This window comes from Arachis ipaensis, chromosome B10 (genome assembly GCF_000816755.2).
Source record: "Arachis ipaensis cultivar K30076 chromosome B10, Araip1.1, whole genome shotgun sequence".
Taxonomy (NCBI): Eukaryota; Viridiplantae; Streptophyta; class Magnoliopsida; order Fabales; family Fabaceae; genus Arachis; species Arachis ipaensis.
In genome coordinates this window covers 3,229,062-3,252,676 of record NC_029794.2, presented here as the reverse complement: position 1 = coordinate 3,252,676, position 23,615 = coordinate 3,229,062, and the positions used below count along the sequence as shown (strand labels likewise).

General features: G+C 34.3%; 3 protein-coding genes and 1 long non-coding RNA gene across 7 annotated transcripts; 1 reads left to right on the top strand and 3 right to left on the bottom strand.

The window, feature by feature from the left end:
* Nucleotides 378-4,594, bottom strand: LOC107623599. Of its 3 annotated transcripts, XM_016325929.2 has the most exons (6): nt 4,230-4,373; nt 3,588-4,065; nt 1,476-2,533; nt 1,187-1,351; nt 933-1,112; nt 378-754 (listed from the first exon to the last, which is right to left on the bottom strand). In XM_016325929.2, the coding sequence occupies exons 2-6, from the start codon at nt 4,036-4,038 to the stop codon at nt 740-742; spliced, it is 1,869 nt and encodes a 622-aa protein (XP_016181415.1). In that variant the 5' UTR covers nt 4,039-4,065; nt 4,230-4,373; the 3' UTR covers nt 378-739. The 3 variants fall into 3 exon arrangements, with proteins under 3 accessions (XP_016181415.1, XP_016181414.1, XP_020968580.1); XM_016325928.2 differs by having other exon boundaries at nt 1,187-1,294; nt 3,588-4,594; XM_021112921.1 differs by having other exon boundaries at nt 933-1,106; nt 3,588-4,593.
* Nucleotides 4,932-9,887, bottom strand: LOC107623839. 2 transcript variants are annotated; one of them, XM_016326226.2, is made up of 11 exons: nt 9,711-9,887; nt 9,299-9,625; nt 9,059-9,175; nt 8,029-8,129; nt 7,785-7,856; nt 7,576-7,657; nt 6,876-6,956; nt 6,621-6,662; nt 5,910-5,969; nt 5,620-5,766; nt 4,932-5,381 (listed from the first exon to the last, which is right to left on the bottom strand). In XM_016326226.2, the coding sequence occupies exons 2-11, from the start codon at nt 9,611-9,613 to the stop codon at nt 5,202-5,204; spliced, it is 1,197 nt and encodes a 398-aa protein (XP_016181712.1). In that variant the 5' UTR covers nt 9,614-9,625; nt 9,711-9,887; the 3' UTR covers nt 4,932-5,201. The 2 variants fall into 2 exon arrangements, with proteins under 2 accessions (XP_016181712.1, XP_020968581.1); XM_021112922.1 differs by having other exon boundaries at nt 9,299-9,887.
* Nucleotides 15,312-18,303, top strand: LOC107619937. Its single transcript, XM_016322166.2, has 3 exons — nt 15,312-15,330; nt 15,399-16,065; nt 16,963-18,303. The coding sequence occupies exons 1-3, from the start codon at nt 15,312-15,314 to the stop codon at nt 18,107-18,109; spliced, it is 1,833 nt and encodes a 610-aa protein (XP_016177652.2). The 3' UTR covers nt 18,110-18,303.
* Nucleotides 20,930-22,372, bottom strand: LOC110268244. Its single transcript, XR_002356369.1, has 2 exons — nt 21,856-22,372; nt 20,930-21,733 (listed from the first exon to the last, which is right to left on the bottom strand). It is a non-coding gene; the product is annotated as an uncharacterized LOC110268244 (long non-coding RNA).

Sequence of the window (23,615 nt, the reverse complement as noted above, 5' to 3'; positions counted from 1 at the left end):
TCATTTTTACTAATATAGCACATGATTAAAATTGATAATGATACTTGACCGTTCATCTTGTTATTCCAGATTAAGCTAACAATGTTTAGCATTTATTATAACCTTGATTCGTATGTGGCACGTCTCTACTAAGTTGTTCTAACATCGGTTCATATTTTCGGTGGTTATTGGCTTATTGCTAATTATAGATACTCACCATGTTGTGTCCTAACTCAGAGTTCTTTAATAAATTTTTAATATTTAAAAAAATTCCATTCCATTTAAATGGAATAATGAATTGAGGTTAGAATACATGACTAAAATATATTTCTTAAAAAAAAAAGGCAAAATATTACAACAGAAGCATCAAGGTCATGATATCTTTGACAAAAGTGGTTGCCAAAAAGTAACTTGGAAGTTCAATGTTCAGAAGAGACAAAGTTAAGATGACACGAATTATTAAACCATGTAAAGATGTAAAGCCATCATGAAATAGCATCTTGTCCTGATTATATATCTAAATACAAATAAAGATCATATTATTGACAAAAATTACAATTGTTTGAATGTAATAAGACACTTTAATAGTATTACCGTGATGCCACAGAGCATTAAGTGGCATGTTAAAACTTACAACTCGACATATAATAACATGTCAACTTTGTTACCAAATTATAGATTCCGTTTTTTCCCTCTTTATTTGATTTCACCAATCTAATTACAGCCTCAGTTCTGTGCCTCTCAAATCTACAAAGCAGTATCACCTCAACAGTTCCTGAAAACATTTCCACCTATGTTAGTATATACATATTAGAGCAGGTTAGTTTGAAGGAGGCTTCTAAGAGCAGCAATGCCAATTTCAAGTCCTATATATTAGGCCATGTAAAGAACATTAAGTATTAAGTTAGTGAAGAAGAGAAGATTGCTGTAACATTTTAGGTGGAAGGGAATACCGCAATGTTCGCTGAATTCAAATCCATGCCAGATTCCATAAGGCAACGGAATGTTTTGAATTTCCTATAACACCGTTCTGCTTCAGAATCAAGCCACAAATTCCAAAACAACATAGCCTCTGGATGCATTTGTTTCTCATAATCCAAACTCTTCCCAAGACTTCTTCGAATGACCTGAAGCTGCAATCACTCAAACATTTATTCCAAATTTCAGAAAAGTTCTAGTTACATTCTGGTACCATCACACCAAGTACCTCAGCAAATTCATTTTCAGTGCCTTGATGATTGCTAGATGCAAAAGAAATCCGTCCACTCTCAGCAAACACTTTAGAAACACTGATTTTCTTTCCCAGGTGATCATTCTGCACATAAGGTTGATTCAGCGTGGGTAGGGTCTCTACACTTGTCAATTCAAGTCCCTTCAACATAGACATATTAGTTTGAAGAGCAGTGATGAAAATCAGCATAAAACTGGGGGCAAGGAGAAGATTCCAGCTAGGGTGCTACCATGCATAAATCGCCTAAGACAGATTAAATACATACCTTAGAATATTTTGATGACCTATCAAGATGATATGGACTGTCTGCCAATGTTGAATCATGGGTTGAAATCCCTTGTTCAAATCTTTTTGTGCTAAGCATGTTCAGATTATTGATTATTTGTACAACAATATCAGGATCAGGTTCACTATATGAATTTGCTAGGTCTACAGAAGTTTGGACAAGCAATTCTGAAAGAACATGCATAGCATTGACCATTATATGAACATCGGGTCTGGGAGACTCGATAAATAACTTCAAAAGACCTTTGAGTGTTTTAAGAAGATCAGTATCAAAATCAACTCCAGATGAGGATGAAGTTGGAATTGGAGGATGACCATTTCCATGGAAAACCCCATTAGTTCCATTCACAAAGCCATCAACATCTACAGCAGTTACAAGTTTTCCTTTCAGTGTTGAGCAATCTACTATGGAAGAAGATTGAGTCATTATAGAGTGAGAATTTTGCACAAGATTCATATAATTATTTTTTGGATCATTAAGGACATTAAATGTGTTCTCTCTTCCACTGACGTTAGTATAATGCCGAAGCTCAGTTCCCTTATTTAATTCCAACGGGGATTCCACCAACACAGTTTCCATATAATCTAAATTATTAGCTATAGGGCATGCACTAGATTTGGAAGACAGAAAATCATCTTTGATGTATCCAACACCAGGAAAGAACTGAGGAGCCAGAGGATTTAAACTATTATGTTTTTCTGTTCCTTTCTCAACATGATGAGATTGTATAGGCTCTGAAGTTTCTAATGGCGTTGCACTAAAAGCTGTTGTTCCCTGCCAACAAGGAGAATCCACCTCAGGTTCACTGTCAACTCCTAAGTTATTGGAAGATTGATCTTGCAGAATGTTTTTAGCAGAGTATGTATCAGTTGATAACTTGAGTGGCGCTAACTTAGGGTAATTAAGATTAGAGCTAGCTTGATCTATGGTGCTTTTTGAATTTGATAGAATATCTTTTTCCCCAATTGTATTGCTTTTTTTAAGAAGACCATCAGACACTGCTATACAAGTGTTTGACCCATCAAGAGCATGCTTACCTAAACAAACAAAAAAAAATTATGAAGCACCAAAGTGCAACTTGTCAACAAAATTATAACCAAAATTCAAGAACAGCATACTAGAATTGAATGCTAAGCATGCTTTTGATTACCACTACTTGAACTGATTTTGCTGGTTCATTTGAAAATCCAATAATATGATATTTTCGGTCATGTGAGCATAATTAGAAGTTTAGAACAACAAACATAAGAATGTAGCAGTAAGTCGAAACATTTCTCTCAGATATGAAAAATCAAATGTTTCTTCACTATATAGTAAAGAAATATCAATCTACCACCTTATAGACACAAACAACTCAGAACGTAGCTTATCTTTAAGCAGTCTAAAGAACATAAAAATACACTCAAACAAATAAATTGCTTGTCTTTTAAGCACCAAAATTTTTAAAAAGCAGAGATGCACAAGTTTCTTGTCTTCAAGTACTAAAAATTCTAATATGCAGTATTTACAAAGGCCTGGGAGAAACCTTCATTACTTTGTTCAACCCCACAAAATTTATGGTTATTCTTTGCATACAAGTAAAATATGAGTGATTTTGAAATTTTAATTATGAAGGCAACAGCATAACTAGTGAGTTGCTTTTCAGTGCATGTAATTCGTAACATTTGTAGGTGAACTAAATTGAAATCTCAACTCTTAGCATTGCTTAGAAATTGTGCAAGACTGCAAATTACCATTTTCACCAACAATAACGACTCAGAAATTCCCTTTGTTAACCACATGCTACTTAACAGTTAAATCTTATACATATACTCCATATTAGTAACCATAGAAGCACAAGGCTCAAGTCTGCAATAGACTGAGTATGAAAGAAACTATCCTCACTATATGCAGTAAAAGGCTTAATGTGATAGAAATTATAGCACACAACTAACTAAAGGTACTTCCCTCAGAAGTAAGGGATGGAAGATCAATAAGATAAGAAAAGCATAACCAACGTACTATACAAGTGAAAGATAATCATCAGAATCTATCAAAATTGCAGAAGTTTAGGGAAGGCCCCAAACCATTCAAGAAGAAAAAGAAAATTACCTTTCTGAAGCATGATCCCATCATCAACTGAACTATCAACTTCATTACCACTGATACCAGTACCATATCCTAAACCAGTCAAGCTTGATGAGTAGCTAGGCATTGGAAACTCTTCCAGAATTCCAAAGTGTGACCAGTGAATCCCATCAAAGTCATCATCTTTTCCAAATTCCTGAGAAGGGTACTGTTCAAAAAGTGATTTTTCCTGCTCCTGAGTGGAAATCTCAACAGGTAAAGCTGTTGTTTTTGAAGGCACAGTTGCTACTTTAGAACCCATGTTGCTTTTCCTGAAAGAATCAAGCAAAGAGCTAAAAGGATCATCGTTACAGTGAAGCACGGATGAAGAAGCTGAACCAGGTTGGTGGTTGGTGGAGCGGTTGAGAGTGAAGGGTTTTGCAAGTGGTGACAAACGTGTAGTGGTCAATGAAGCCGATTTCTTCCCCTGATCCATTGTTGCTTTGTTTCTTCTTTGATCCTTTGGAAGAGCACACAGAACAAACACTTGGTGATCAAAAAGTCAAAGCTTGGTCAAACAAAAATGCAGAAAAGGAAAGGAAGTGATAATGGCATATAGGATTAGAGGGAACAGTGGAAAAGAACAAAGGAAGGCGAAGACTATTGACTTTGAATTTGTTTTAGCTTCCTCCCTAAGTAGTAAGTACCCTTTCCCAGTGAATTGTTTGTGCTTTGTTTAATAGTTCCTCTCTCTCGAAATTTGTTCCTTTATTACTGGATGTTGAAATTTTTTTATCAATTTTTTATTTTAATATTTTCTTCAATATTTTCTATTTTAATATTTTTTTTTCAATATTTTCTGCTATCAAAATCCTCTACTTTCCTAACAATTCTCTGTTTACTTCATTTCCTAGTTTTATCTCCTTCAAGCATAGATGACAGTTGACCACAAATTAAATGGGTCAAATTGTGTCTTCCAAATTACATTCCCTATGTTGAGCCAATATCCTTTCCCGTGTCCCATAACCACATAGCCACTTCTCGTAGTCCTAAAATGTAACTATAGCAATTACTCAGTTAATAATAATAATAATATAATTAATAAGATATCAAGAGCAACTTTTGAATACAGATATCACCTTCTGCCCTGTGTTTCTCAGTAGATTGTTCATTCTTCGTCTACTCATTCACTTATTTTTGTGTTTACTTGATATATTGCTTAATGAACAAATAAGTAAATAAGTAATTATTGTTCACCTATTCAACTTTCTCTTGAATCAATGACTTTTTCTTCAATTGATTTCTGCTTTGAAGATAAATTTATGAACTACTAATACACTATTGAAGTGACGTGAGCTTTTTAGAATGTCGCTTCTCCAATACCGAAAATATAAAAAGAAAAATGCTTCTCTTTATACTGTAACTGTACTACACGTGATAGATACGTAAAACCTATTAGCTAAACCCAGATAAAATATGGTCCTATTAGATTGTTACATCCAAATTAACTGATTCAGCCACAGCTACCTAGGAATATGCTGTTACTAGGGTCTTCAAAATCTGTGTGTGGACTGCGGAGTATGCTATTCTGTGTATACCAATCCCATTTGAGGTCCCAAGTATATGTGAAAGTAGGTCAGTAATTTGTATAAGAACATGTCATGGGGGAGTGTCCAACATTGCAGAAACTTGGAAGTGGCCAACAACTTCGTCACTCAATAAGCGCATGGCAGCTCCCTTAGAGAATTTCCTAGCAAATAAAAAGCACGGAACAGATGTTGAATTCACACGACACCATTCTGTCCTAAACTCCGTCTCATAATATACATGATTGATGCCCTGTTAGAGAGAAGGAACAAAAAAAAAAAAAAGAACGAACAAGGCACAGGGTTAAGGAAATGGTAGCCAGAAACAAAAATGCAACCATGGTAATTGAGCATAAATTTGCAGACCTATGATAACTGATAGAATTTATGACAAAAAGGAATAGAAATCTCTGCACAAGTAGTTCTCAATTATCCACCAATTATGCAGCTAAATCTATGCACAGGTATAATATAAGGTATCAGAAGATAACCTTCATTTCCTTTATCCTTTGAGGGCTAGCATTTGCATAGCTGTAAGTAATAGGATGCCAGCCTTTGTTCTCCATCTTTGTTGTAGACTGGTTCCACAGGGTATAGGTCAACGTTCTACGTTCAAGTTGACCTTCAAGGCCGTGCATCTACAAAGAAAACATAGGAAAGAAGAAAGAATATCAGTGCAAATTAATACTTGAAGAGGTACTAAACTTTAATGCGGAAAAATAGAAAACCTTAACCACAAATAGCAAAGGTAAATAGTGATGGAAGAATCTTAGTATCTTACTGCAAGCAATGTCTGAACATAGTGTTCATCTGGAATACAGTTGTGCTGCTTCTGAATTTTCTGCACTTATGCCAAAACCATAGTTAACACTTAACAATCATTTATATTGATAGGGAAAAGAAGCAGGGGGAAAAAGAACAAAAAACAACACCCTATAATTTGAGTACTCAAATCACGACGACGTTATCAGTATGAAAAAGACTAGAATCACAGCATGCTCCATAGTTTGATCAAGTCCACAGAGGTCACTGATTTTTACAAGGATCTTTTAACACATACGACAAATAAGTGAAAACATAAAATCCCACAAAAAATGCCAATCATGTACTAATTCTCACACATGAATTAAATGGTTTGTATATGGGGCTTTTACAAATATTAGGTTATTTGAGTGTTTGAGAAAAAAGTATACAGGAACCATATCATAGATATTCTACAGCTGTTCCAGGGTTGTGAAAGTAACTCATCTGACTATATTCTGTGATCAAATACCAAATAGAAGGGGGGAAGTAAGACAATGGGATGAAATTTAAAATAACAACTTCGGCCTGCAGTTATGTGATATAATCAGAATAGAAGTATGCCTTTATAGTAGAGTATTGAACTAAATTTCCAGTTTAAAAGAAGTAAAGAATATTGTGTCACATAACAGTAAGATAACATGATACATTCCAATAATGATACAAAGAAAACTAAAATTAAACCACTTACAAGATTCAGCTTTCCCTTTCTGTTATCAACTGGTGGACGTCTCTGAGATGGAAAGAAAATCAGACAGGTTATTCCTTAGTATTAACACATTAAACATTTACAGTAATCCCAGTCTTGCAACAGTATTGTGCTGGGTTCTATAAGACAACTTTGAAATAATATCATATTAACTTTAAAGGAAACTTAATAAATCAACACAAGAAAGTTTGAATCAACATAAAATATGGTTGAAAATAGTTGTGATTGATTACATACCTTACAATGCTTATTGAAGACAGGGAAGATAACATCATCATCAACGATTACTTCTGCATGACTACGTACTACAGTGAACCACTGGAAATTCAAAATGAATTCAACTTTAAACATATTTTAAAGGAATAAACAGTTTATCATGTCACCTACTAATATCATGTGATATTTAGCATTCAATTTAATATCTACCCAAAGCAATCAATGAATCAATAAGGTATGCTTGAATTTCCAAATTAATAACTACACCAATAGCATGGTATGTGTTACCAAAGTCAGCTGGATGTAGCAAACAATGATTTATGACGATCAATATTTTCTCCAACTAGTTCTAAAGGAAAGCAAGACATTTCCTTGCCTCTTTTTAACCCATTAATCTACAGAATTGATTGAACCAAATATTGTCACATACAGGATACGCAGCATAAAAACCACATAAATGAAGAGTAAATTGAAATGGATTAATATATCTCATCAATCCTTCAGCTATTCAGATTGATGCTCCTCCATCACCTACAAGAGATAGCTGATAGCTACACCTAGGTGGTAGGTTCTGACAGATTGAAGAACAAACATTTTAATAAAAACATCTCAGCAACAAAAAGAAACATAATTACAGATGAAAATACCACCAGATTTAGTCCTTCATGACTGGAAAGAACAACATCAAGATTAAACAAAAATCAAAGATAAGAGAAATCACCTGTGACCCTTTACGCCATTTTTCCCTTGGTATTTTAGGTGACATTTTCGGGTTGTAGCGGCCATCCTTCACATCAAGAAAGCTACAATATGAACAAACTAATTCATTGCACCTTTTGGACATTTCCATTTTACATGAACTTATTATAATTGAGCAGCCAAAAAAGATATAGTGCTAAGCACCTCAAGAACCAAAGCCTTCTTCTCTACCTGTCCACAAAGCTCCTTTGAGAAACCATGACATAATTATACACATACGAGAAGTTGTACAGAGGAACACAGCTGCACGTGGAAAACAGAAACTTAGATTCTTACTATGGCAAGTAAAATACCACATCCCAACCTGCCTCTTCACTTCAAAAAGGATACAAGTACAAACAGGATAAAGAAGAAACATATAAAGATAAAAGTCCTCATGGAAACTTATGTTATTACAAGACTTGTAAATGCCAACCTGTCTGAGAGAAGAACAAATCTTTGATTTGCAGGGTCATCTAGTGCTGCCGCCAGTAACAACCTTTCAGCCTGAATCATACTTGATTCTCCCCATGAAACCTAAAATAACGAATTAAGCGACCTCTTAAAAAATTTGGACTAGACAACACATTGGTATACCAGACAACAGCTGACAATTTATATCTTTATCGGTTTTACAAAGGGCATTTGTGAAGAATACAAAAATGGAAGGATTTTTATAGGAAAGATAAAATCCTGAGTTTCCAATGGCATTAAATACATAGAAGATCACTTTCTCTATAAAATCATTTCCCTTTTGTATTAGCAAAACTCTATCTTTATACTAAATCATATCCGCAGAGATCGCATTAGGATAAAAACATATATCCAGGCCCAATTAAAAAAAACAATGAGTATGAACAGAGGATACTTAATTGATTTTTTTACTATATCTTGCATAATTTGCTTTTGATGAAACCATGCCATGCATTATGTAATATGATTTTTTAAAAAATGAAAAAAAATAATGTTATAAGATGTAACTTACCAACACATATTGGTTGACAAGTTTAAATAACCCATTTGAAATATTTTCTTAAAAGGTAAATTATGTTATATACGATGCGAGTAACATAGTGGTTGACAAATTAAAAAAAACCGTTGGAAATAATTTTTCCTTGGATCAATTTGGTGTCCCTTCAATTACGGGGTGACAAATTTAGCAGCTCCACCCACGGAGTCTAGCAGAAGGTATATTTTCAAGGGACATGGAGACAAAACTTCATAGGGCGTATAACAAATTCATAACTCAAAATTTGTGAGCAGTTAAACAAAACAGACCTTAGAAGTTCCCCGGGAATTAACATTTTACTTCTTATTTTCTTTCCATTTTGTGCATCATAGGAAAGGGGTAATATATACATACATCCACATCAAGCATCAACAACCCGAAAAGAAAGCAACGTTTATATTTGAAAACCACCAATTGGAAAAGCCAAAATAGGGAAAAGAGGAGAAGGACGGGGAACCTGAATGACATTGGAGATTTGTGTACCATAGAAGAAGCTGGACCTCGTAGTTGACTCATCCAACACGAACCCTGGCGCCGAATGAACGTAAATCGAGAACTTGGCAACGTTACCGTTCTGCACCAACCAAATCCATAAAAAAACAAGAAGCTCAATCATATTTTTCTCATAATTTCCAATAACGATCAGTTTCAAAATAAATATTAGAAAAAAAGAAAGAAAAAGAAGAGGGAAACGAACCTTGAAGAAGACATGCCAGAGGAAATCAAGGGGGATGTTTTGGCGAACGAGGAACAAGAAGGCGATCTTAGGGGGGCCGTGGAAGGTTCTAGAAACCGTTGATCGCGTTACCTTGAAATGGTTGGAGCTATCAGCGTTGGAGAGGTAAGAGGAGTGAAGAGAAAATAGAGAGGCCAAAACGAGGACGCAGGAGAGTGAAACGCAGAGCAGGATGAGGAGCTTCCAGCTGAAGAATCTACTGCCGGTGGTGCTGGTGATGACGTGGCGCCTCTTGGGAGGCACGCCTCTCGCACTTGCAGTTGACACCGCCACCATCACCACCTAAAGCTAACAGAGCATTTGATTTGATTACCATGTAAATTGGAGAACGAAAACAAGCATTCACGTTTGGAGGGATGAATGATGATGATACCATAGGGGCTGGCGCATAGCCATAGCTGCCTGCGTTGAAACGTCGGCAACGCCAACGTGGCCAGTGAAGCTTTTCAACGGAGGGCGCGGCACCGCCTCGCCAAAATACACGTGGACCCACATCATTCCTTCACTTAACCTAACCCCCAGACCGTCCCATGTTTTTAATTTTTTATTACTTATGGATCCATTAACTAAATCCAAATATAATTTTTTAGAAAAATTTATTAAACCATTACTCCGTACTCAAAGAGAATGAGAGAATGAGAAAGTGGGGGCGAGCGGTTGAGAGTGAAACACGGTGAGGAAGATGGCCATGCCATCAGAAGAGATAAGGGGGAGAGCGTGGGTGGGTGTGTATCCGGTGTTAAGGAGGGTTCTTCTCGAGAGGGGTTAGGAAAGCCATCCAAGGTCTCCTTTAGAGATAAAGTCATTGGTGCAGAATCCCATTTGGAGGTGTCTTTGCAAGGCTTGGAAAGTGTTGAAGGATGGGTTTGCTTGGTGTATTGGAGATTTGAACCAGAACTTTTGTGACTTTCGTTTGATTATGAGAGATGCAAACACGGTGGCAGATACTATGGCAAAGATGGCGATGAAGTTACAACTTTCGCATGTGGAGCTTCTTTCACCTTGGGAGGAGTTTAAGAGTAGTCTTAAACGGGACTGTCCCTCTATTTAAGCAGTTCCTTGTTTTGTTTCTTTGTTTAATTTATTTCAGTCACCAAAAAAAAAATATAATTTTTTAGAGTAAACTACCGTTTTTTGTATATGAAAGTTAAAAATGTTGGGCTAACCACCAAAAACGCCCTTAAATTATTCGAACGCGGACAAAAATATACTCAAATTTTACTATCGATAAAAATATCTTTAAATAATTTAAAAATACAACAATAATACCCAACAATAAATATATATTTTCAAAAAATACTTTAGAGATTGAATTTTGATGCAATTTTTTACAAGTATGATTATAAAAATAATATATTATTATACATAAAAATTAGTGATTTTTTGTTAAGTATATAATTTTTTTATAATTATTTTTGTTAACAACTAATAATACTTCTAAAAAATTACAAAATAATATATACTTAACAAAAAATCACCAAATTTTAAGAATAATATATACTTAATCATGTTTGCAAAAAATTGTATCTAACATTAAATATGTATTTCTCAAAAAATATATTAGAGATTGAATTTTGATACAATTTTTTGCAAGCATGATTAAGAAAATGAGATATTAGTATCCTTAAAATTTGGTGATTTTTCGTTGTATATATATATATTTTGTAATTTTTTTGTTAACAACTAATAATACTTTTAAAAAATCACAAAAAATTATACACTTAGAAAAAAATTATCAAATTTTAAAAATAATAATATCTCATTTTTTTAATTATTCTTGTAAAAAATCACATCAAAATTCAATCTTTAAGGCATTTTTTGAAAATATATATTTATCGTTGGGTATTGTTGTTATGTTTTTAAATTATTTAAAGGTATTTTTGTCGATAGTAAAATTCGAGTACATTTCTGTCAGCGTTTGAATAATTCAGGGGTGTTTTTGGTGGTTAACCCAAAAATGTTAGACGAATTTATCTATAGAAAAAAAATACCAAATATACTCATTAATAATGACATTCCTTGATACACTTAACAAGGAATTAAGCCGGTAAACTCAAAACAACAACAGTTTAATTGAAAAATTAGAAAAAAATATTGAAGTAGTAGATGCGCTAATAACTGAAAAAGGCCCAACAAACAAGAGAGAAAGAAGAGCCCATCATAGCTGAGTGAGCTCCATTTAAAAGTCTGCCGCTGGCCAATGAATTACTGCATGCACAAGGCAGGATTCGAACCCCGACACTTACTTAAACGGACGAGTGAGCTGACCATTTGACCAACCCAAGTTGGTTTCTATATTATTATTGAGAACACTAAAATCATACCTCTCATTCTAGGATTTGACCCAATCAAACCATTGATGGTATTTAATACTTTCTCTTATTTTATTGATTGCTAAGGTGGTCGGTCAGATTCAAGTAGGACTGTATACGGATCAGATATGGTCGAAAATTCGATCGGATTTGCACTGTATTTATTGGATCGGATACTATATTCACATTTTTTAGATGGGAAAGTATGAGGAGCCAATGGAATACTTGTACAATGTGTACAATAGAGGTTTATGGAGTATTAGAGATATAATCATTAATGTTACATTTTTCCATCAGCTAAAGCTTTTGGGATGAGTGGTATCATGATATAGTGTTAGAATGCTAGATCCGAAAGGTCAAGAGTTTGATCCTTAGTGAACCCCAAAATTAATTTAATCTTTTGAAAGATGTTTATTATCCCTATTACTCGGATGGTTATTCTAGACAGTATGGAGGATGTTCATTTTGTAATTCAATAACCCATTGTACACATTGTACAAATAGTCCATTGTCTCCCTAGCGGGATCCTTTTTAGATTGGATTCGATCCACAATTATACGAATTGGATGGGATCGGATATCGGATATATCTACACATCAGAAATTATTTAAATACCCTTGTTTCTATAAAAAATGTCAATAAACCCATTTTTTCATCATTTTAAATCTAGTTACTCCGAATTCCTAAACTATTATTAAACAAAACATACGGACTAAGAACTAAAACTTTAAACTATTGATATCAATTTTTTTTTTTGGAAAAGCTTCAACCATAATAACAGCATTTCAATTCTCAAAAATCATAACAAGTAAAAAATAACTAATTTTCGCAAAATTGTTAAAGTAAAATTACATTATGAAAACGATAGAGATGATGGAGGAGACGAAAACGTCGATGGAGGAGACGACGAACATGCCAATGGAGGACACGACGACGCGTCGATAAAGACGACAAAGACGTGGTCCCACTTTGAGGAGACGACGAACGCGCCGAATTTGGCGATGGAAGACATGGTGACGCAAGTACGCGATGATGGAGGAGAGGTCGAGAGGAAGTAGCGTGGTCTGAGGAGACGATGGAGGAGACACGCTGACGAACAAGACGCCAATAACGGAGACGGTGTTGTAGAAATGAATAAGGTCAGAAGTGCGCCTGGGAGAATATGAGAAGGCTGAGGGGTAGAGGAGTCTAGGACTGAGTATGAGAGATGAGAGTAGCACCGTGTCTCTAGAGTTACTAAGTTGGAAAATAGGGATTGTATTTTTTAACTTCAGTATTTATATTATTTAATTATTTATTTATTTATTAAATGTGTAGATCCGCAGATCTATGGATTGGATACGCAGATATAAATGCAGTATTTACTATCCGATCTTATTAGAGTGCGGATCAGATAATATTCGCAAAATACAAATCGAATGTGGATAAATAATATAAATTTGCGGATATTATTCGATTTATGTGCAACTCTCTAAATTCAAGCACTATAAAAAATAAAAAAAATTTAAATTTTCCCAATCAATACGATACAATAATAATAATCATGGTACAATCAAACTGAAATACCGGTATTTTTTGATACACTTAAAATTTTTTCTATATTATAATAATATTATATTATTATAAGAATTCTATAATTCAAGATATTGCTAATCATGGAATGTATATATACATCAATCATAAGACTTGGTGTTGAACTGTTGATAGATTGACAAGGCCAACAAATTAAATATTTTATATGGAAACCTTTTTTATTATTATCTGACGTAGTAGTTAAATAGATAAACGATATATAAATCCTATAACAGTGGAAATTAAGCTTGCGATATAGACTTCACTGCACAGTTAATTAACGGCATAATTCTGAGTTATTGACAGTACTTAATACTTACGCATGAAAGTGCATGCCAAAGATTGAATCTAATACTAATACAAATTATAGTTTTTTACTTTAATATAGTATCTAATAAGGTTGTGTGCTTAAGAAGATATAGCAATGTTATATTAACTAATCGACTAATAATAATAAAAAACTATGTCTATATGTATGTATTCGGCAGATCTAATTAATTGTTGCGATATGTGGAACATATTATTGCAGAAAGCGTGTATGGAATGTGGAAATGGGTCCCAAGAGAAAAATAATAGATCGCATGGAACTTGATAATGAAGCAACAAAAACTCAAATAGCTAGGTTGTATAATTTAATGTATCTGAGGCTCATGTTATGCAAATTTCATATTCCACATTTTTGTCCAAAACAATACCATAACCATTAATCACGTATGATAAAAGGGCCCACGGATCATATATATAATGTTTCTGTATAGCACTACATAATTCTAATTTGTAAGTCTACAAGTATATTATTATTAAAAGGGAGAGGGGGAAAATTAAATAAAGAATTAAAAAAGAAAGGACAAAATTAATGGCTTTACATGTAAATTGAAAAACTCCTTCTGCTATAAATAACCCTACCACATGACTACTTTCTCCAAGTAATCAAGTACTTTACTATTTATTTTAAAAGAGATTATATTTGTATTCTTTATCGCTATAAAAAGACATTATTTCATTTTTATTAATCACTTTAGTATTAAAACAAAACAAAATATACAAAAAATAAGATATGTGGCTGAAAAATTTGTATATGGTTTTAAAAATGGTTACATTCTTTAAGATGGACCTAAGTTTTTTGCAGATTACAAAAACCAACATTTTTATCCTTTTTTGCATTTCTTATTTCTCAATTGCGAAAAAAGTAGTATGCGATTTTTTTTTTTTTGCCACGATGACTACTCTCTCACATTAGGTATCAACCCATATTTTTTAAGGGTGCTCTCGTAAAGATACTTAAAACATCTTTTTGTAAAGATGCTTATGTTTCGTATTATTATTAGATGTATTAATAAATAGGTTATTTTAAATTTCTTAACAAATTAAAATAAAATCGATTTTTTTATAACAATAACAATAAACCCATTTCTTTTAGAGATTTAATTGTATTTTTAAATTTTTAGGGATTTAAATGTCTATAAAATAAAAAATCAGGGATATATTTGTTTTTTTATAAAAAAGTTTAAAGATGTTCGGTTTAGATTATGTAATTCGATCAGATCAAATCGGGTCTAATAATTATAATGCCAATAATTGGGTTTATTATTATTGCTATAATAAACCGATTTTGTTCTGATTTATTAAAAAATAAATTATTAACCAGTTTAATAAAAATGTCCAATAATAATATAACACATGTAAACGTCTTTAAAAAAAGATATTTTTAATGTCTTTATTAAAATCTATTTTTTAATATCATTTTAGACTAATTAAAGAACAATTTAATATATAAAATAATATTAAAAAAATAACTCAAATTTATTTTATTTAATATGTATTAATTGTTATATGTGTATGCGTGGATGCACATGTATATATATAACATTCTTTTTATTTTTATCATAAAAAATCAGATACTGTTACATATTTTCTCTTAATTTTTAACTCCAAAATAATTGAGAGTTCTTGCAATATATTTATATATATTAAACATCACTAGTTACCTGGTTTGAGTGGAAACAGTAGAAATTTTTTATCGATTATCTGGAAGAATATTGTTAGTGCCTGTGAACATCTTAAGGAAGGGTTTCAGTGGAATATTGGAGATGTTTACAGATCAGTTTGGTATGACAAATGAACTCCTTTTAGTATGCTTTGCAACCTTATTTCTTATGTGCATATTTCTGAATCAGATTTTATAGTGGCTGACTTGTGGAAAGGGGTGACTTATGAGGTTGATAGTCTTACCACGCCTATTTCACATGAGATTAAGCAGTTTATTCGTGGTCTGAGATATCCTAGTTTGACTGAGTTGAAGCTACAGTGGGAGTGGTGGCCTGCAGCAACAAAAAAGTATAGTGCAAATGAGGATTATAGATGGTTATTAGAGAAAACCTTAAATTGGAATGCCAATAATAACTGGAACTGGTTGTGGAATACAAAGATTCTAGAGAAGTTCAAATTTACTGTGTGGCTTGGCTTACATGATGCTCTACCAACTGAGACCTTTCGATTCAAGCGACATTTAGCTTCTTCAGATATGTGTAAGAGATGTAGTAACAAGGCGCAAGAAACTATGGAACATTGCCTTAGAGACTGTGAACGATCAAAGGCAATTTGGCATATGTTTGATCCTAGTATCCTGGACTCGACGGCTGGTACTGCTCCTGAAGAGTGGTTTCGGAAGGTCTTGGCTGACAATGAGGCGTTTTTTGGTGCAGGGTTTTGGTGGGTATGGAGACATAAGTGCAATGACATATTCAATACTGACAACCTTTGGACAAACCATAAGGTTGTTGCCTTAGCCAGAATTACCGCCAAGGACTTACAGGTTTATAGGAATCGAAACAGTGCCTTTAGGTCTCTCCAAAATTGTTTGTGTTGGGAACCACCAGCAGGCAACAGTTTTAAAGTTAATTGTGATGCAAGCTTGTATCTGGATTCAAATTTAGTAGGATTTGGGTGTATTATTAGAGATTCTAAGAGAGATTGGACCTCGGGTTGCTCTAGAAGCATTCCCCCCTTAGTCTATCATCATATGTGAATTACTTGCTGTTTGGAAGGGGCTGATTTTAGCTTGGATTGCGGCTTGAATGATATTATATGTAAAACAGATTGTCTTGACATTCTGCCCATCATGCATGATCTTACAAGTGAGTATTCATCTGAAGTAATATATTTGGTTCACAAGATTTAGGAGATTTTATCTTGTCCTTAGTTTGTTCACGTTGAGTGGGTGTCCCGGGAAGCAAATAGAGCTGCGAATTGGATGGCTAGATATAATGCCAAAAGTAACTCTAATCATGTTATTTGGTCTGAGTCTTGTGTTGATCTCCAGCAAATCATCGGTTCGGACATAGGATAGAGTTTGCTTTGTTTTTTATTTCATGTTTAGACACACACAAAAAACATGACTAGCTACAACGTTTAGTCAAAAAGATTTGTGACCATTTTCAAACCAAAATCCAATTTTTCTCTCCCAAGTGACAAGTCCATAGAGTCTGATTTGACTGTGTTAGACAGAGATAGATAGATAGATATCTCTTGTTCTAATTCTCATGCTTCAAACTAAGCATTATTTTCATGAGATGGAAACCATTGGAACGAAATCAGTAACCAAAGGTAGAAGCAATAATAAACTGTCCAAGACAATCCAGAAGGTCACTAGTCTCAAATTTGCTTCAAACAATGCCCTTTTCTTCCTCACTACTCATGAAACCAAAGCACATCATCATCAAGCTAAGAACAAAAATGAAGAACTCTTATTGCAAGGCTCTTTGCTGGTGTCACCACCATTAAAGCTTCATATGCAGAGCTGCAAATGGCTCAGCAACCTTACAACAATGAAGCAATTCAGAAAGCTGATCAAGCTGTTGTTGATGAACTCATTTCCATCTCTGAGTTGAAGAAAAGGTTCTTGAAGAAAGAACTTAACATTTCATCACCACAAGTGACTCTCATGCTTGCAGAGGTTCAAGAACAACAAAGCCTAATGAAGACCTTTGGAATCACCATTCAAAATCTCCAATCTTTGGTTGATACCAAAGATTCTGAAATCTCATCACTGAAGAAACAGCTTCATGAGTACACTGCATTCAACAAATCACTTGAGAAGAAGCTACACTCAAGTGGTTCATTATCAAAGTTCGAGAGTCTTCATCTTTCAGCACTTAACACAACACACTTCATCCATTTTCTTCAACATACTCTAAGCTCAATGAAGAGCTTCACCAAGTTGATGATCAAAGAAATGGAATCATCAAATTGGGATTTAGAACTAGCAGCCAAATGTATCCAACCAGATGCAGTTTTTATCAAACAAAGCCATCGATGCTATGCATTTGAATCCTTTGTAAACATGACAATGTTTGAAGGCTTCAATGTTCCAAGTGAACCACTTCAGAAACACCATAACAGAAACCTTTACTTGGAAAACTTCAAGAGGCACAAATCTCTGAACACAAAACACTACTTATCAGCACACGATCCAAACTCATCGTTTGCCAGATTCTTGAAATCCAAGTACCTTCAAGTGGTTCATGAAAAAATGGAGTGTTCCTTCTTTGGAAACCTTAACCATAGGAAGCTACTCAAACTCAACAATGGAGGTGTCCCAGATTCAGCTTTCTTCGTTGCTTTTGCGGAGATGGCAAAGCGTGTGTGGTGTTTGGACTGTTTGGCACTTTCTTTAGATGAAGATGTCAGAATTTTTCAGGTGAAGAAGAACACTAGATTCTCTGAGGCCTACATGGAATGTGAAGCAGAAAAAGTAGTTTCAACCTCCTCAGAGGAAGTTACTGATTCCGATTCCGGCGAGCTTCGGGTGGGTTTCACGGTGGTTCCAGGTTTTATGATTGGAAAAAGTGTTATACAGAGCCAGGTTTACCTTTCTCCAGTGAGTTAGAATGCATATATTTGGTCTCAAAAGTCAAAGTAGGGTTCTTCACACACTCTGCCTCAAATTTCCTTTCTTTTTCTTTTACTTTCTTAAATTTGTTTATGGTATGGTGCAATTACTTTGTAGCTTAAATTATTAGCAATATCAAGTGTATATTGTAATGAGTAATGAGTAATGTTTCGCAAACTTTTGTTCTAGTAGCACTCAAGTCTCTTTAGATTACCATTCTGATTTTGATATAGGAAGAGTTTCAGGTGTATTGGGAATACCGGTGTTCCAGTTGTTTTAACCGTTGATCTGAATTATAAAAAATATATATAATATATATTAATTAAAATCAACGGTTAAAACAACTGGAACACCAGAGTTCTCCAGTACACTTTAAATTTTTCCTTTGATATATGCCAAAGAAAGTTTGAATTGAGTAAATCCTAGTAGTGCTAAAACTATAGCTTATGCCAAAATAATGATTAAGCGGTTGGCGCCAAATAGAGGGGACATGATCATGATGGTGGCTAGGTGGTTGGGAAGGGAAGGTACATCGATTTATAAGAATGTTACAGTTTGAGAGAATATTTTGATGATTGTTTTACTATCAATAATTAGTACAGCAATGTTAGTTAGTGCATTAGGATTATATTAAACCAAAGATAAGATAAAACAGTGGTCTCACATATGAGTGAGGGTAGTTACTAGTTAGGTTGTTGGTTTTGTAGACAAAGACAAGTACCAATGTTTGGAAATGTCATTCTTTTTTCAGGTGATGGGTTATAACTTGGAGGTTCTGATGTTTCTGACCATAGTTCACGGGATTGCTATCTAACATGCATTATTAGGACAAGTACTGCTATAACCTTTAGCTAATGTCTTTCTACAATCACAAGACCCAATCAACAATTTTTCTCATCTCATGTAATTCACAGGAAATAATAAACTACAACAACTTTTCTATGTTTGAACATAGGAATATTGTAGTTAATTAATTAACAAGAAGGTTTATGCTTAAAACCTTTCCTAGAACAGGTAAAGTGTATCTAACAATTCATAATTCTTTCCGAATTACCATTATTACCATAGTCAATTAACATCTTTGCTTAATGCTTACTCTCTAGTAAAGTTCAACTCCATGTGACAACATCCTTACTAAGTAAACACCAACAATCTGTTAGCTTGCAGTTTCTATTTGGGTTATAAAAGAGGTAGATAGAGATTCAAGTTGTTTATAATAAAGTGGCTTGCAATAAGAAGTTGACTGTTAGTTTGGAAAACATTGCCGCTTATGAGAAATAATTGATCGTACTCTCTCCAAACAAATGATGGCATGCACATGGACAGAGTATAGAGACAAAGAAAGGTTTGTACTTTGTAATGATAATGTATTTAAAACTCCATGAAACCTTGAATTTATTTAATTATATATCTTTGCAATTTTATGATGACATAGTAAATAACTGAATAACAGTCCTACATGTGAGTTTTATTTTGGTGATTTCTCAAACCCCTAGTAAGTATCTCTCTGATTCTGTGGGCTACTTATCATGGAAAGCAGAGAACACTCATTTTAGCATTTTGTTCAATGTGCTGCCATAGCTTTCGTTTCGAATGATTGATAACAACTATTGTGACTGTGAGCAAGTAGAAGCAGAGTTATCACACTCTTCAATGAATGACACTGACTAAAGATGCACAACATGCAATGATCAAAGTTTCTCTTCCTTGTTATTGTTCTTTGAAAATTATTATGATATTATCCAAATTACCAGGCAACTTAGTTCGCTTATTCACCTATGCAACTGACAACCTGCTAAATAAACATATGGGAAGACATGATTAATGGACTCGACATGTTTTTTTCCCTATGGAAAAGGTGTCATGTCAAAAGGAATATATTTACTATCTTAGTATACTTCGGTAAGGGAAGCAGAAATATCAAAAGAATAAAATGTTAAAAGGAATAAGGGAAGCAGAAATATCAAAAGAATAATANTTATTATTATGTTTGATGTAAACAGTTTTTTTTAAAATCTTTTTCTTTTTAACCAAAGATATAGAGACTCGAACCCGCAACTTCTTAGTTGAGTATGGGAAGACTATGCCATTTGAGCTATTGATTCTTGGCAATTTTTTTTTAAATCTTGTTATCAATTTGGAGTAAAAATTTATTTATTTTATACTTTAAAAGGCATACATAAATTTGTTTCAGATTAATATGTAATAATGATATACTNAAATTATCAAAAATATTTATACTATTATATTTTTTATTATTTAAATTTAATATAATTTATAATTAGCCACATAGTCATTGATTATAGAGAATAAAATAACTAAAAGTTCTATATCCAAATCATTTATTTAATTAAGTCCAACCAAATTACTATAATTTATTTTTTGCTAACGTGTTTCTTCTTATACATCGTTGCCTCTTTTTAATCTCCTTTTTTTTCCTTGTCGTTGTCACCACCACCATCATTACCTCCTCTTCATCATCATCATCGCTGCTAGTGTCTCTTCTTATTCTCCTCCTTTCTCCACATATTTCTCTTTTGTAAACGTCGTAGTCATCGTCACCACCACCACCAACTCCTCCTCTTCCTCCTCCTTTCTTTTTAATTTGAATTTATTCTCCTCCTTCTATTTCCTCCTCCTCCATCATCATTGTCAATGTCATTTTCTTCCTATACTTAAGTTACTACAGTATTTTTTTCCTCCCTCATTCTCAAAATTTTGCACATATATAAGTATGCATTCAAGTTTAATTGAGAAACAATACTTTTAAAAGAAATAAGAGCAACAGAGGAAAAAAAAAGAATAAGAAGCAAAAAATACAATATTAAAAAAGATATTTCTATATTTTTGAAGCAACATTTCAATGTCAATTAAAAATTTTTGGTATTCTTTTGTTTCTGGCAAAAATTCAATCCCCAGTAAATTCTTTGTACTTTAAGCTAATGTCTTTGTACAATCTTTCTGATCACAGGTAATTTTTCTCTGTCCTTTGCTACTTCTGCTGTTAAATCCTTTAGCTAATGTCTTTGTACAATCATAAGACCGAATCACCAATTTTTCTGATCTCATGTAATTTTTCTTTGTACTTTGCTACTTCTGCTGTTAAATCCTTTACTTGCTTCTGTTGACAATCACGGTCATCTCTGATTTGTTTTAACTCCTCACGAAGGCATTTTAGTTCATTTGCTAATTCTTCTTTCTCACTGTAAAGCCTGAAAAACCAAATATGAAAAGAGTGAACAAACTTTAGGATGCTATACGAAAACAACAACTGGAAGCTAATGCCAATAATTGAAAAGCACGTAACAGCATAATGCTCCAAATCAAAAGTATTTCCTATTTTCACAATAAGATTTTATGACATGTTAGGAATCAGAGTACAAGTTGAATTCCAGTGCCATCATGAAGATTGAAGAACGATGCCAGCACAGAAAACAGCAGAACTGCTAATGAAAGAAAGAAAGATCAGACTGAAAAAACTTATTTAAGAGTCGCTTCCTCTGTTTCAAGTTTTTTTCTGTGCCTCCTTAGCTGCTTCAAGATCTGACCGAAGAAGATCAATGTACTTCTGCAGACTCAAACAGTACTCCTTTGATCTTATAACTCCTGATTTAAATTTGCCTGCAAAACTCAACAGTTTCAAAGAAAAAATGATAAATAAATAACAAGGAAATAATCACCAGGAATCAAATAACTGACTAGCATTATTAAATCAAGTGAGGAATAACCCAAGAGAGAAATACTTTTGCCTGACATATTTGACCAGTTTATCAATGACTATCTTTTCTAGAATATAGCACAGTATTTGTAAAGAGAACAGGATGAGTGGCACCATTGAATTCACAAAGGAGGAGGTAGAAGCGTTTTTGAATGAGGAGATGAAGAAGGGGAACAACCCCTCTACATCCCAACCCCTCTACATCCCCCTTCGTGTACTCAATGGTGACACACTCAAAGGGCTCGGCGCTTCTAGCATCACTTGCGGCATCCGTGCGGGTGTTAACGGATGAAGATCGCGTCCTTATCCTGCTTCCAGTGGCTCCTTGTCTCTCCATCTTGTCAGCTCCGATCCTTCGACGCTTATTCGAGAATAATTCTTCTGAACCCACCTTCTTCTAAAACGAAAATTATTATCACTGTCAGTGAATGAAAACAATGAAATCGATTTTGAGATTAGATGAAAGGGGGAAATGGGGACTTAGAGCACCTCCAATGGTGAGTTCCTCTTTGACTTTTTTCTGACATATAGGAACTCTAACCATTGGAGAAGAGAAGGAATAAGTATTTTAATTAATTAATTAAGTAGGACCACAATAGGGACTAAAGTTAGTTCCTCCTAATGGGGAAGAGAGAGATGCTTTGAGTTCCTATTTATTGTTTATGACGCAAAAGCTGATGTGGAGTTACTTTTTATGACAGGTGGGCCATAAACAGGAACTGAGATGAGTTCCCCACTGGAGATGGTCTTACGTCAGAGGGGCTGCGAGGAAGCCTGTTCTGGTTTCGAGAAGCCATGTTTGGCTTCGGAAATGGTGGATTCGGTCGATTTGGGAACTTAGGGTTTGAGGGGAAGGGAAAGTGAGGAGAGTGGGGTGTTGTGTTGTGGATCGAGCGTGAAATTTGACTTTGGTACATTCAGGCCCACCCAAGTTTGGCAATTTGCATAGTGTGGGCAACTAGTTATTACAGAATCATAATTTATTCAATTTCTATATGAACATGAAAGAAAATTATGACCAAAACAATAATAGGTCTCTTTCATGTTTATTTAAAGCAAAAATTATTTTATGAATAAAGAAAATTAATTATATTATCTATAGTTATCGAATTAGAATTATTTATTTGAGAATAATTTGTAAATTGATAATTAAATAGTATTTTTAATAAATATTAGTGTTGGATTAAAACAGGTTTTCAATTATCCTATTACTCTTAATTTTATAAAATTGTTATATTAATCATATGAATTTTATCCTAACACTAAATTCCTAAATAAAACCTTAATTTTTATCAAATTAAACTATAACTCCCCTCCTAATCTAACCTAACCACCGCCACTCCCTAACTCAAACTCGGCTCCATCCCTTCAGAAAAAGAAAGAAAGAAAGAAAGAAAGAAAGAAAGAAAAAGGGAAACGGGGAAGGGAAAAATCAGAGAGGAAGGAAGAGAGCGTCGAAGAGGAGCCACCGCCGTACTACTACCGCGCTGCTCAGGACCGTGTCCCGCTCGCTGCCGCACGGCGCTCAGTGCCGTCCTTGTCGTCGCAGCCGTGTCGTCGTCACGCACAAGAGGAGGAGAAGGGGAGCGACGGGGAGAAGAGGAATGGATGACGCCGTGACTGGGCTCGCCGCCATTGCGTCCCAGGAGCTTCCAGTTCCGTTGCCGCCGTTCGCGCTGTCAGCTCCAGCTCACGCCGTCACCGATCGCGAAGAGGGAGAGAGAGAGAGAGAGAGAGAGAGAGAGAGAGAGAGAGAGAGAGAGAGAGAGAGAGAGAGAGGGGGGA